The sequence below is a fragment of the Zootoca vivipara genome, chromosome 1, assembly GCF_963506605.1.
Source record: "Zootoca vivipara chromosome 1, rZooViv1.1, whole genome shotgun sequence".
Lineage (NCBI taxonomy): Eukaryota > Metazoa > Chordata > Lepidosauria > Squamata > Lacertidae > Zootoca > Zootoca vivipara.
Window position 1 is genome coordinate 132,787,235 of NC_083276.1, and position 13,264 is coordinate 132,800,498.

A 13,264-nucleotide genomic window follows, 5' to 3' on the forward strand; every position below is an offset into this window, starting at 1 on the left:
GGCTGGCTGTCTTGGTAGCCAATCAGAGAGGGGCTCCATCCCTTGGGTGGAATTCTGAGGCACTGCATCACCAGACACTGGTCTGGCTCAGCTGTCTGTCACAGCGGTATACAAATTAAGTAAGTGAATAAATTAAGACAGTGGAACTTGCTGCCAAGGAGTGTGGTGGAGTCTCCTTCTTTGGAGGTCTTTAAGCGGAGGCTTGACAGCCATCTGTCAGGAATGCTTTGATGCATAGCTGCCAAGTTATCCCTTTTTTAAGGGAAATTCCCTTATGCTGAATAGGCTTCCTCGTGAGAAAAGGGAAAACTTGGCAGCTATGCTTTGATGGTGTTTCCTGCTTGGCAGGGGGTTGGACTGGATGGCCCTTGTGGTCTCTTCCAACTCTATGATTCTATGAATAAATACAAGACTCCCCCAAGTCATGCCTGTCCAAATCTTATTTTAGTGAAGAAATCCCAGTCATTGAAATACTTGTGTTTTCCAAATCCTGTTATGGCCAGGAACTCCCCACCACCAGGAAGCTTTTCCTTCCTCAAGTATTGTGGTATCAAGGAAGCCTGCAGGACATAGTGAGCCCATGGTAAAAGGTGAAGGTAAAGGACCCCTGGACAATTAAGTCCAGTCAAAGGCAACTATGGGGTGCGCACTTGGACAGGTTTCTGGGTCATGTGGAAAACGGATCCTGACTAAACCACTTCTGGTGCAACAGGACACCATGATGAGTGCCAGAGCGCACAGAAGCGCAGGGGCGCGGGTGGCGCTGTGGTCTAAACCACGGAGCCTCTTGGACTAGCCGATCGGAAGGTTGACGGTTCAAATCCACGCAACAGGGTGAGCTCCCGTTGCTCTGTCCCACCTCCTGCCAACTTAGCAGTTGGAAAGCACACCAGTGCGAGTAGATAAATAGGTACTGTTGCAGCAGGAAGGTAAACGGCATGAGACTCCGTATGTCTTCCTCCACACCTATGGGGAGGTGCATGTTGCTTCCTGGCCCCTGCAATCTTCTTGGCCCCACAGACATTTGCTATGAGGTCAGGTGAGAGGTCTTTCTGAGGAGTCCCCCAAAGCTCAGAAGGGTCCATCTAATTCTGAATTGAGATACAATGGTAGCTCGGGTTGCGGACCCAATCCATTCCGGGGTGCCGCTCGCACTCCAAAGAGTGCGCAACCTGAGTGGCGCTATTGTGCATGCGCGAAAGCACGGTAGAGCGCTTCTGTGCATGCACAATAATAATATAATTTATAATAATAATAATTTTATTATTTATACCCCACCCATCTGGCTGGGTTTCCCCAGCCACTCTGTGCGGCTTTCAACAGAAAAATAAAATAATCGATTAAACATTAAAAGCCTCCCTAAACAGGGCTGCCTTCAGATGTCCTCTAAAAGTCTGGTAGTTATTTTTCTTTTTGACATCTGATGGGAGGGCATTCCACAAGGCGGGTGCCACTGCCGAGAAGGCCCTCTGTCTGGTTCCCTGTAACTTGGCTTCTCGCAGCGAGGGAACCGCCAGAAGGCCCTCGGCACTGGACCTCAGTGTCCGGGCAGAGCGATGGAGGTGGAGACGCTCCTTCAGGTATACTGGACCAAGGCCGTTTAGGGCTTTAAAGGTCAGCACCAACACTTTGAATTGTGCTCAGAAACGTACCGGGAGCCAATGCAGGTCTTTCAAGACCGGTGTTATGTGGTCTTGGTGGCTGCTCCCAGTCACCAGTCTAGCTGCCACATTCTGGATTAATTGTAGTTTCCGGGTCAACTTCAAAGGTAGCCCCACATAGAGCGCATTGCAGTAGTCCAAGCGGGAGATAACTAGAGCATGCACCACTCTGGCGAGACAGTCCGCGAGCAGGTAGGGTCTCAGCCTGCGTACCAGATGGAGCTGATAAACAGCTGCCCTGGATACAGAATTAACCTGCACCTCCATGGACAGCTGTGAGTCCAAAATGACTCCCAGGATGCACACCTGGTCCTTCAGGGGCACAGTTACCCCATTCAGGACCAGGGAGTCATCCACACCTGCCCGCCTCCTGTCCCCCACAAACAGTACTTCTGTCTTGTCAGGATTCAATATCAATCTGTTAGCTGCCATCCATCCTCCAACCGCCTCCAGACACTCACACAGAACCTTCACCGCCTTCACTGGTTCTGATTTGAAAGAGAGGTAGAGCTGGGTATCATCCACATACTGATGAACACCCAGCCCAAACCCCCTGATGATCTCTCCCAACGGCTGCATGTAGATGTTAAGAAGCATGGGGGAGAGGACAGAACCCTGAGGCACCCCACAAGTGAGAGCCCAGGGGTCTGAACACTCATCCCCCACCACCACTTTCTGAACACGGCCCAGGAGGAAGGAGCGGAACCACTGTATGACAGTATCCCCAGCTCCCAAGCCTTCTAGACCAGGGGTCCCCAAACTACGCCCCCCGGGCCGGATGCGGCCCAATCGGCCTCCCAATCTGGCCCGCAACGACCCCCGCCGCCCGCTGCCGCCGCCCGCTCTTACGGCGCGCGGCGCGGCGACTATCTTAGAAATCGGCAAAAAATCGCCGAAAATCCTTTGTGCGCATGCGTATGGGCCTCTCCCGACCCAGAAGAGATCATTTCCGGTGCACTTCCGGGTCGGGGGAGGCCCATACGCATGCGCACAAGCGATTTTCGGCGATTTCCCCCCGCCCGTGTGCGTGTGCGCATGCGCACGGGCGCGCACTCCCCTGCCCTCCGGCCCACTGCACGGTAAGTCTGGGGACCCCTGCTCTAGACAGTCCAGAAAGATGTTATGGTTGATGGTGTCAAAAGCCGCTGAGAGATCCAGCAGAAGTAGGAAACAGCTCTCACCTTTGTCCCTAGCCCGCCGGAGATCATCGGCCAGTGTTAAGAGAGCAGGTAACCTTGCCTGATTATGTTTCTTGCTTCTGATGTTATTTGAAAGGAAAGTGTTGGCTTGAGTATCTAAATTTAGTATTGATGTAGCATTAAAAGTAGTTTGTCCAGTGAGATCTCCACTTGTAATAATTTAAAGTTACAGTAAAAAAAAACCTTTCACCTTTTATCTCCGCAGGGAATTGTGGGCAACTTAGCTAGTGGTAAATCTGCCCTTGTACATCGCTATCTGACTGGGACGTATGTCCAGGAGGAATCACCAGAAGGTACAATGACTGATAGACCATTGGAAGCATGCTTTTATTAAACCTTTATGCTGTCTGTTAGCAACAGTAGTGTGATATTAGCATACAGGGGTATTGTGTTAGAAATTGGAAACCTCCAGGTATAGGGCGGTATATAAATTCAATGAATGAATGAATGAATACTCTTAAAAGGAGCAAGCTGGTGATAGCTAGATTACCTTGTTTCACAAAGCGTACCCAACTTCAAGTCTAAATGCTAGCAGAATGCTTCCCATTCCCCCATCACAACTACTCTGATTTTAGTTGTGAATTCTTCATGTGGGCAATATTCTTAATCTGATTTCATAATTTGCCTCTTAAACAATTTGTGAGGACATCAGTACCAACTCATATTTTAGTCCTTTGCCTTACTGAAGAGGTTGAGAATATAATTTGCATGTCAATTGTTCACGTTATTGTTCCGCTCAATTTTTAGTAACAGCTATAAAAATAAAAAAGGTTGTTAAAACTCTGATTATGGCTAATTAGTTGATTTCAGTTGAACAAATTGGGTTTAGGTTTGAAATTGTATGAATCTAATTAAGGTAACACTCACTAAAATTAATATCCTGATATTTTTATTCTCCTTATGAACTTTAAAATGCAACTGAGACACTGAATTTCTGGTTCCTTCTTTTCCTTACTGGCTGTTCCATTCTTTGCAGATATGGATGCAGGTAACTATATGTCCTCTTCATAGCAGCACTTGTTTTGAAGAGAGGAAGCAAAGCTTTTGTACGAGTTTCCCCTTGTTTGTGTGCCATTTTGTTTCCCTTTGATTTTAAGTTACAAACGCATCCCACTGTCACTTGCTGTAGATGTCTTAGTAATAGTCATATGTAGAGTCATGTGTCTGTAACAACATCTGTTTGAAATTAACATTTCCTAAGGTGCTCTTAACCTTTGTATGCTAGCAATAGTTACAAAGGGAACCCACAAAAGGCATTTGACTTTGACTCAGAGCCTTCTAACCCCAAAATCTCCCAAATCTTGCTCCAGTAGCCTTCGGCATCCTTTGTTAATAGGACAGGGTGGGAGAACAGTTAAGTCCATGCTACATTCATTATTGATTCACTGATTTAACAAGTCAAGGCCAAAGTATGAGAGAGTGCTACTCCAGTGTTTACAGTTCTTTTCTGCCTGAGATGCCTCAGTGTGGTTTTGCACCCATAGAGCAAGTAGTAGCACTGTATAAGAAGCCACAAGAAGAACGCTTTGTGCCTGTCCTCAGTTAAGCTGCACAGCAGATCTAAGCTGGTGGTAGGATGGGGTTTTTTAGAGACTCTTAAAGGCAATGCCCCCCCACCCCCCCATTTTAATTGAAAGAGAGCTTTGCCTGTTTAAATATAGATAACTGCAGAGTAATTATTCTGTGTCAATACTGAGATTCTTATCTGGATAATTGTTCCAAGGTCAGACCAGTATATGTATCACTTGCTGTGCACTTTTGCTTTCTTAAATGAAAGAGCCAGAAATATTTGCTCAGAAGCCACTAAGTGAGGGAAACATATTGCATATGAGTTAGATGTAGACCCTCACCCCAAATTTATGATCTCTGATTAACTTTTGGGAAATTGGGTACAGGAGAATCACTGAGTAAAACATATCACTTGCTGACTGCAGTACTGTGTGGCACAGTACTGGATAAAGCTGCTGCAAGTGTTCCATGTACCAAAGTTCCCCCTTGTAACAGGCACTCTCCTTCACAATTTTTTAATATGGCATGTAGCACCATAGGTAGAGCTTGCTGGTAAAAGTGTGCATGTCATGGGGTATAGTCCTTCCCACTGCTAGCAGAAAATATGAATGCATAATAGGGTTTCCAGACTCAGTAGAGGACAGGACTTCTGTGCCTTTAATTAGAATCATAGAATCATAGAATCATAGAATCATAGAGTTGGAAGAGACCACAAGGGCCATCCAGTCCAACCCCCTGCCAAGCAGGAAACACCATCAAAGCATTCCTGACAGATGGCTGTCAAGCCTCTGCTTAAAGACCTCCAAAGAAGGAGACTCCACCACACTCCTTGGCAGCAAATTCCACTGCCGAACAGCTCTTACTGTCAGGAAGTTCTTCCTAATGTTTAGGTGGAATTTTCTTTCTTGTAGTTTGAATCCGTTGCTCCGTGTCCGCTTCTCTGGAGCAGCAGAAAACAACCTTTCTCCCTCCTTTATATGACATCCTTTTATATATTTGAACATGGTTATCATATCACCCCTTAACCTTCTCTTCTCCAGGCTAAACATACCCAGCTCCCTAAGCCGTTCCTCATAAGGCATCGTTTCCAGGCCTTTGACCATTTTGGTTGCCCTCTTCTGGCTTTAATTGCCCTGCTCTCTTTTGAGTCTGGAAACCTTAAAGAGAAACCAGCAGACCCTTTGTTTAATTTCCAAGCAAAGGGTCTGCTGGTTTCTCTTTAAGGTTTCCAGAATCAAAAGAGAGCAGGGCAATTAAAGGCACAGAAGTCCTGTCCTCTATTGAGTCTGGCAACCCTAATGCATAATATGGAGCAAAGTAGGTGGAGTCATAGAATAAACCAGCCATGATGCAGCTTCTCTGCTATCGCTTTTGAACTAATGCCTCCATCCCCACAAGATAGGTTGTTCCTTAGTTGTGCTATCTGTTTGCTTTTTAACTGGTCTTAAAGCAGGGCAGAAATTGAGGCAGGACTCTGTAGTTATTAGCTATCATGCCACTCTTATTTCTACACCTTTCCCCACAACTAATTAGTTGATTGTTTTTCAATTTCTTTAGGAGAATTTGAAATGCTGTTATGATTCTCCCTGATCTATCCTCACTTTTTAACCTTAAAAGGATAAAAAATAAAAATAGCTGGGTCATAAAGACAATACAGTGGTACCTCTACTTACAAATAACTCTACTTACGAATTTTTCTACTTACGAATGGAGCTCCGTCCGCCATCTTGGATGCGGTTTAGATAGGATTTTTTCTACTTACAAATTTTTAGATAGGGTTGTTTCGACTTACGAATTCCCCCCCCCAATGCATTCCTATGGGATTCGACTTACAATTTTTTTCGACTTACAAATGTGTGTTCGGAACACATTAAATTCGTAAGTAGAGGTACCACTGTATATATATAAAAAGTATGTTTTGTAAGCCAATTGTATGCATCTGAGGGCTTATCTAATGTCTCTTAACATAGATAGACTTGTCTTTGACTATCAAACCTTTATTAGGCATTTTACAAATAGAACCGCAAGAAAAAGAGTCACATACAAAAGTATTTAAAATGCATACAAAGAGGCAACAGTAAACTGCATACACAAATTGTGTGTGTGTGTGTGTGTGTGTGTGTGTGTGTGTGTATATAAATCTGAGATTTCTTCCTGTTAAACTACTCCTTGAGACACTGCTGCCAAGAACTCAGCTACTCCCGCAGTCACCTTTTGGTCAATCTCAGACAGGCAGAATCCAACTTTTCCGCCAGGCTGCGGTGTCAGAGCACCCAGAAGGGGGGACAACACACATTCACGCAGCATGTTGTAGAGTGGACAATGAAAGAGAATATGCTCTAGTATCCGGCATGTTCAGAGAACATCTACAGTATCTCTTGTCTCTGGAAGTGTTCCGATATCTACCCCTGACATATGCCGAGGGAAAGACATTCAGTCGGGCCAGCATAAATGCTCTACGTTGGGCTGGGATTATTAGCTTTGTCACATAGTTGACCCTGTTATCTAAGATATTTAAATAATAGAACATGGGGGAGCAAACTCTATTTGCAGCTGCCACAATGTTTTGTCTCTCAACATCCTTTAATCTGATTTGGACACTGTGGAAGATATATTGCTCACTTGAATTATACAAGGGCTCCAGCTCAATGCCTGTGGATCTATTTTTTTTCCTAGGAGTTGGTACCATGTAGATTTATAAGAGTCCTTGAGCAGGTCAGAGAGCAGACTTGATGGTGGGCATCGTAACCAGTATTTTATGGCAATAGTCCAAGCCCAGTATTCCATTGTGTGTATGCCTAATTCTGCACACATTGTTTCATATTTAATGGAAGTTGGGAGTCTGAGGATACGTCTCAGGAAACTTAAGTGAATCTTTTCTAGATCTCTAATAAATGCTTGTGCCTATACTGGGACCCCATAGAGTATCTGGGATAACACCTTTGCTTGGAAAAATTTGGTTGGCCGCAGGGATAAATTGGTTTCCTTTCTGATAATAGAAACGAGCAACAGCAGAGGAGGTACACTTTGCCTGTTTTATAGCATTTGTACAATGATTTGACCACCCTAAATTGCTCTGGAATAAAATTCCCAGATACCTAAACATCTTCACTTGCTGGATTTGTTTTCTTATTTTCCATTTCCCTAGTTTCCAACCTTTGGAGAAGACCAAGATTTTCGTCTTCTCATAGTTTATAGAAAGTTTGTTAATTTCACAGTAGAGACTCAGGGAAAGTATAAGACGTTTCAAACCCAAGCTCGTTAATGATAGTAGGACTGCGTTATCTGCGCATAATAAAAGAGGAACAGGCTTCTGGTTGAGTTTGGAGGCGTGTGATTCTATTTTTTGGAAGTGTTCTGGAAGATATGATAAAAGTAGATTAAATAGAAAGGGAGCAAGAATACACCCTTGTTTTACCCCTTTTGTATTAGGGATATCAGACGAGAGGTGACCTTTAATGTCGAGTTTAACTTGACAGATGTTGAAAGTATAAATTTTGTATTAAAATCAATAGGTGTTGATCAAGTCTTAGCTCTACAAGTTTCTTCCACAATTTTGCACGATCAACTGAGTCAAAGGCACCACGGAAATCTACAAAAGCTGTGTAAATCTTACCGGTAGATTGCTTTTGGGATCTATATTTTTCGACCAAATGCGTAAATATATGGCAATGGTCTAAAGTAGAGCAAGCTTTATCCTAAGGATAGACTTATCAAGCAATATGTGTCTCCTAAAAGATTACTCTCTTTCATGTTGGCTATGGGAGTTATATTCCAACCCATCGGGAGGGTGCCAGGGTGAGGAAGGCTGGCAAAAATCCATGGGCAGAGAAAAGGTTTATTTGTTTATTTGTTGCCAACACTTCATAATGTGATAATGCCTTGCACATCATTTTTCCAATATGGAGGTCATCTCTGTGTTGAAAAATGAAGATGCCTAAATGTAATTGTGTTAGCTTTCAGAGCCCTATAAAGCTTTTTTATGATGCCTTCAGTGCATTGTCTTTGTCCATGGAGTTTTCTTGGCAGGGATACTGGAGTGGCTTGCCAGTTCCTTCTCCAGGTGGATCACGTTTAGTCAAAACTCTCCACTATGACCTGTCCATCTTGGGTGGCCCTGCATGGCATAGCTCATAGCTTCTCTCAGTTATTCAAGCCCCTTCACCACGACAAGGCATTGATCCATGAAGTCTCCTGAGAAATCTCTATGTGGGACAAGAAGCTACAGTTAGAACTGGATATGGAACAACTAATTGGTTCAAAATTGGGAAAGGAGTACAACAAGGTTGTATATTGTCTCCCTGCTTATTTAACTTATATGCAGAATTCATCATGCGAAAGGCTGGACTAGATGAATCCCAAACCGGAATTAAGATTGCCGGAAGAAATATCAACAACCTCAGATATGCAGATGTGATGTTAGAGCCCTGCAGTACCCTCAACCTCTTTCCCCACTGGCCTGCCCGCTCTCCCTCCGGAGTCCGCTGGGCTGCCCCCACGTTACCTGGGAAAGGGTCTGGCTATACTCAGTGGCTCTAACGGGGTTTCCAAAACAGTTCCTTCAAATGGTAAAGCTGCCACCACCCGGGGTCTCCTTAAAGCCACCGGGACCAATAATACACGCTCAGCCTGGTAGAGGGCAAAACAGCCTAGGACTGGATTTAGCAATGCAACCAGAAAGGACTAAGATCCACAAAGAAATATCTTTCAACTATTTATTGTAAAACAGTTAAACAAAGTACAATGCAACAGTTCTCAAGCAAAGGGAATACAAAGATAAAACAAGAAAAATATAACTAACTTACGAATACAAACTTAAGGCAAAGCTGGAACCAAGACTGCATCTCTCCATCTCGGCAAATTGCAGTCAAGAGCCATCGGCAGACCTCAGTCTCTCTTAGGCTCTTTGAAGAGAAACAGGACAGCAGTACCTTGCTGGGCCATTTTGCAAGACAAAAGGACAATAGAGCCCACTTCTTACAGACTTAAATCCCCCAGAGCCTTGAGGTATTCCACGTGGGCTTATAGGTCACTATCCAATCTGGGTTAGTTTGGCGTTTGAATAATCCAATCAAAAGTTCCACAACCGTTTGTCTTGTCAATCAATTAGAGGCTACACAGATGTCTTGTGTTTACCCATTAATCAACCTGCAGGGCAATTAGTGCTTTCGGTTCCCAGAACACACCGGACAAGCCTTCCTCCCTAATTTCTTATCACACAGGAATGGGAGATTTCACAGCTGCAAGGTTGGGGAAATTATACACAGGATCAAAGAACAGAATAGGAGTCAAAGATCCTCTTTCTCAGAGTTCAAGAGTTTAGATTCCCAGGCCATTCCCTCTCTCGATGGCCAGGGTCCCATGAGGCTTTGCAACTCCCATGGTGCTCTGTACAAACCAAGGACAGTATACACAGATCCATGACAGCAGATGACACAACCTTGATGGCAGAAAGTGAGGAGGAATTAAAGAACCTTTTAATGAGGGTGAAAGAAGAGAGCGCAAAATATGGTCTGAAGCTCAACATCAAAAAAACCAAGATCATGGCCACTGGTCCCATCACCTCCTGGCAAATAGAAGGGGAAGAAATGGAGGCAGTGAGAGATTTTCCTTTCTTGGGCTCCTTGATCACTGCAGATGGTGACAGCAGTCACGAAATTAAAAGACGCCTGCTTCTTGGGAGAAAAGCAATGACAAACCTAGACAGCATCTTAAAAAGCAGAGACATCACCTTGCCGACAAAGGTCCGTATAGTTAAAGCTATGGTTTTCGCAGTAGTGATGTATGGAAGTGAGAGCTGGACCATAAAGAAGGCTGATCGCCGAAGAATTGATGCTTTTGAATTATGGTGCTGGAGGAGACTCTTGAGAGTCCCATGGACTGCAAGAAGATCAAGCCTATCCATTCTTAAGGAAATCAGCCCTGAGTGCTCACTGGAAGGACAGATCCTGAAGCTGAGGCTCCAATACTTTGGCCACCTCATGAGAAGAGAAGAATCCTTGGAAAAGACCCTGATGTTGGGAAAGATTGAGGGCACTAGGAGAAGGGGACGACAGAGGACGAGATGGTTGGACAGTGTTCTCGAAGCTTCAAGAACACTGTCCTACCAGTGAAGGCATTAATTGGTGTAAAGGTTGGGGAAGTGATTTTCACAGTTTTTCTCTTCTTATGCACACACACACACACATCTGTCTAGAAAGTTGGGTAACCCTTTGGAAAAATGTGGGATGTGGCGTGATGAGTTGTAGAGAGAAGAAGAATTTGCAAAAATCACTCACCCACACCACTCACATAAGTCTTTGTTGCATCAAAGAAGTTTACAATTGGATGCACCCCATTGTATTAAATTATTTCACTTCTAAAGAACATGGCCATAAGAACACATTTTACCACATTTTAACCAAACACTAATTTGTACATATATACTGTACATGAATTACAGATAGCATTGATTGCTGCATTCATGTTTGATCAAAGCTTTTCAACTCCACTTGCTACGTACAAATCTAGGAAGACACTATAAGCTTAATTGGTTTTTATTTTTGTTTTTGTTTTGCTTTTTGTTTAAAGTGAACTGTTCTTATAAGAGTAAAATAAGCTGCTTTCGGATTTTTGCAGTGAATTCAGTTCTACAACAAGGGGGGTGCTATTTTTAACTTGCTACGGTACTTACTATACGGTATGCTGAAGTATGGCTTACCAGGACGGCACACACATGCTGTGTCCCATAGAAGAACTTGCAGTATTTTGCTCCTCCCTGGTCCTAAGTGATGCAACAGCTGAGCCAAGGGTTGGTTTAGCATGTCATTCCAACCTGATCTCATTGTTCTCAACTCCTTAACCATGAGCTTTAGGCAAAGTTTGTACTTGGTCATAGCTCATGGTTAAGGAACAGGTAGGTAGCCGTGTTGGTCTGGATCGAAGTAAAATAAAAAAAATTCCTTCAGTAGCACCTTAAAGACCAACTAAGTTTTTATTTTGGTATGAGCTTTCGTGTGCATGCACACTTCTTCAGATACCAGGAACAGAGAGCTTAATCATGAGCTCGGGTTTGGCTGACCCTAAGTCAAACATTTACTTAGCTGCTGCACTGCAGAGAGCTGAAAGGACTGGAGAAGGATTGGAGCAAACCAACTGTGATGTAGTTCCTGGGAGCATATATGTTCACACTAAGTCATGGATTGGATGGGAACATAACTGGTATGTGATACTGCTGCAACAATGGTTTTCTACATAAGAAATAAATAAGTATATTTAAGGAAATATGCAAAATAATTAATATCTTCCCCCCCGCAAGTTATATTTATGGATTTTCTACAGAAAAAAGGAGGATAAAACCAACAATTCATCCAAAAAGATTAAAAAAGAAGATTACCCTCTCCCCCAAATAACAAAAGAAAAAAGAGCACAAAAAAGAATAAAAAATGGGGGGAGGGAAAAAAGGGAAAAAACAAAAATCCAAACATCATATTCTTACTTAATTAACATTATGGACTTCCCCGACCCCACCCTACCCGAGTTCAAATTAATTTCCTCTTATGCAGCTTTTCATTTTTTCCCTTATATCAACTAATATTTCCATTTTAACTCTTAATATATTTATACAATATCTTCATCTCATTTAATACTTTTAATTTATATCGGTTTTCCCTTTCTAATATCATTTTTTCCTTTACTATACCTATCCTCTTAATCTTATACTCCCCTTAGCCTATAATTTCCCCTAAAAAAATACTCCATGCATCTCAATATTATTTCTATCATCTTTAACTTTATACATTTCAATCATATTAACCCCTCCCTCCCCTGGATTCCGGTTCCCCAGATGCATCAGTAAGCTCCTTAAAACATTCCAGTTCCAGACCATCTTAATACATCCATTATTAATTTTCTGATATTCCCTTCATCCCACACCCGCTCTAGCCCACTCCAACCCATGCCCCTCCCTCACCATTCAATGCTGCCAATCTATTTCCTTAAACCATATTTCCCCCCATCCTTCCTTATTTTCCCAATACAGATATTTCACAATTTCCCCCTCCCAAAAGTCCTTTCTATTGCCTGGGTTGTGCTTTGCTCCCCCTCTCTCACTGGGGCAGCACCCTTCTTCATCAATCATCCAAGCAATATAGTCTTTCCATGGTACTTGTTCTCCTTCTCTCACTAGGAGAACCATGTCCCATGTTCTTTCCTCTTCAGGAGCCCATTGTATTATACAAATGTCCTGTGCTCCCCCTCTCACTGGTTGCACTTGATTCCAATCTTCTTGCTCCTCTTCTTTTTGCTGTTCTTTTTTTAACTGTGTAATATCCACACTTTCCTTGTCCTTTGCTTGTGATTCATCTTCTATTGGGGAATCAATTTGTTCCCCTTTGCCTGCCCATGGTACATTTATTATATCTTGCAATTCTTCCAAAATCAACTGCACGCAGTCTGGTTCTATGCAGGAAGGTGGTGTTTTGTCTACTTCCATTTTGTGTCTCAAATTTAATGGGGAAAGCATGAGTTGCAGGACCAAGATGGTGCAGTTTCTTCTAGCCAAAATTCCAAAGATAAAATAAACTTTCTCAAAGTCAAATCCACTTATTCCAGGCATTCACGTTCTTATTATATTGACAACTTTAACAGTTCAACAGTTCAAAACAATAAAATGTTTCTTTTCCTTTATGACGTCGTAATGGCAGCTCGCCTCAGTCTTTCGGGTTACGTTCCCAGCTTACAGGAGGTTTTCCCCCCACATAGAAATTCAAAGTTTTTGGCAGGGTATCCACACACTCAATTTCTTCCCCTTGCCCTGCAGCAAGAGGGAAGATTTACAGTTTGCTTTTTGGGGAAATTGAAAGCTTCCTGTCAGACGTCTCGGCTGCAGGCTAGCTAGCTGCGTCGCACACACTC

At 43.3% G+C, this 13,264-nt stretch overlaps 1 protein-coding gene across 4 annotated transcripts in view; it reads left to right on the forward strand.

Moving 5' to 3' along the window:
- AGAP1 (ArfGAP with GTPase domain, ankyrin repeat and PH domain 1) overlaps positions 1-13,264 on the forward strand; it is a 378,138-nt gene that overhangs the window by 39,302 nt on the left and 325,572 nt on the right. For 2 of the 4 annotated variants that reach the window (XM_060282347.1, XM_035139158.2), the window contains exons 3-4: positions 3,066-3,153; positions 3,837-3,848. In XM_060282347.1, coding sequence (XP_060138330.1) covers positions 3,066-3,153; positions 3,837-3,848 — 100 coding nt within the window. The remainder of the gene's footprint in view (positions 1-3,065; positions 3,154-3,836; positions 3,849-13,264) is intronic. The other 2 variants (XM_060282348.1, XM_035139168.2) reach the window with 1 other exon arrangement.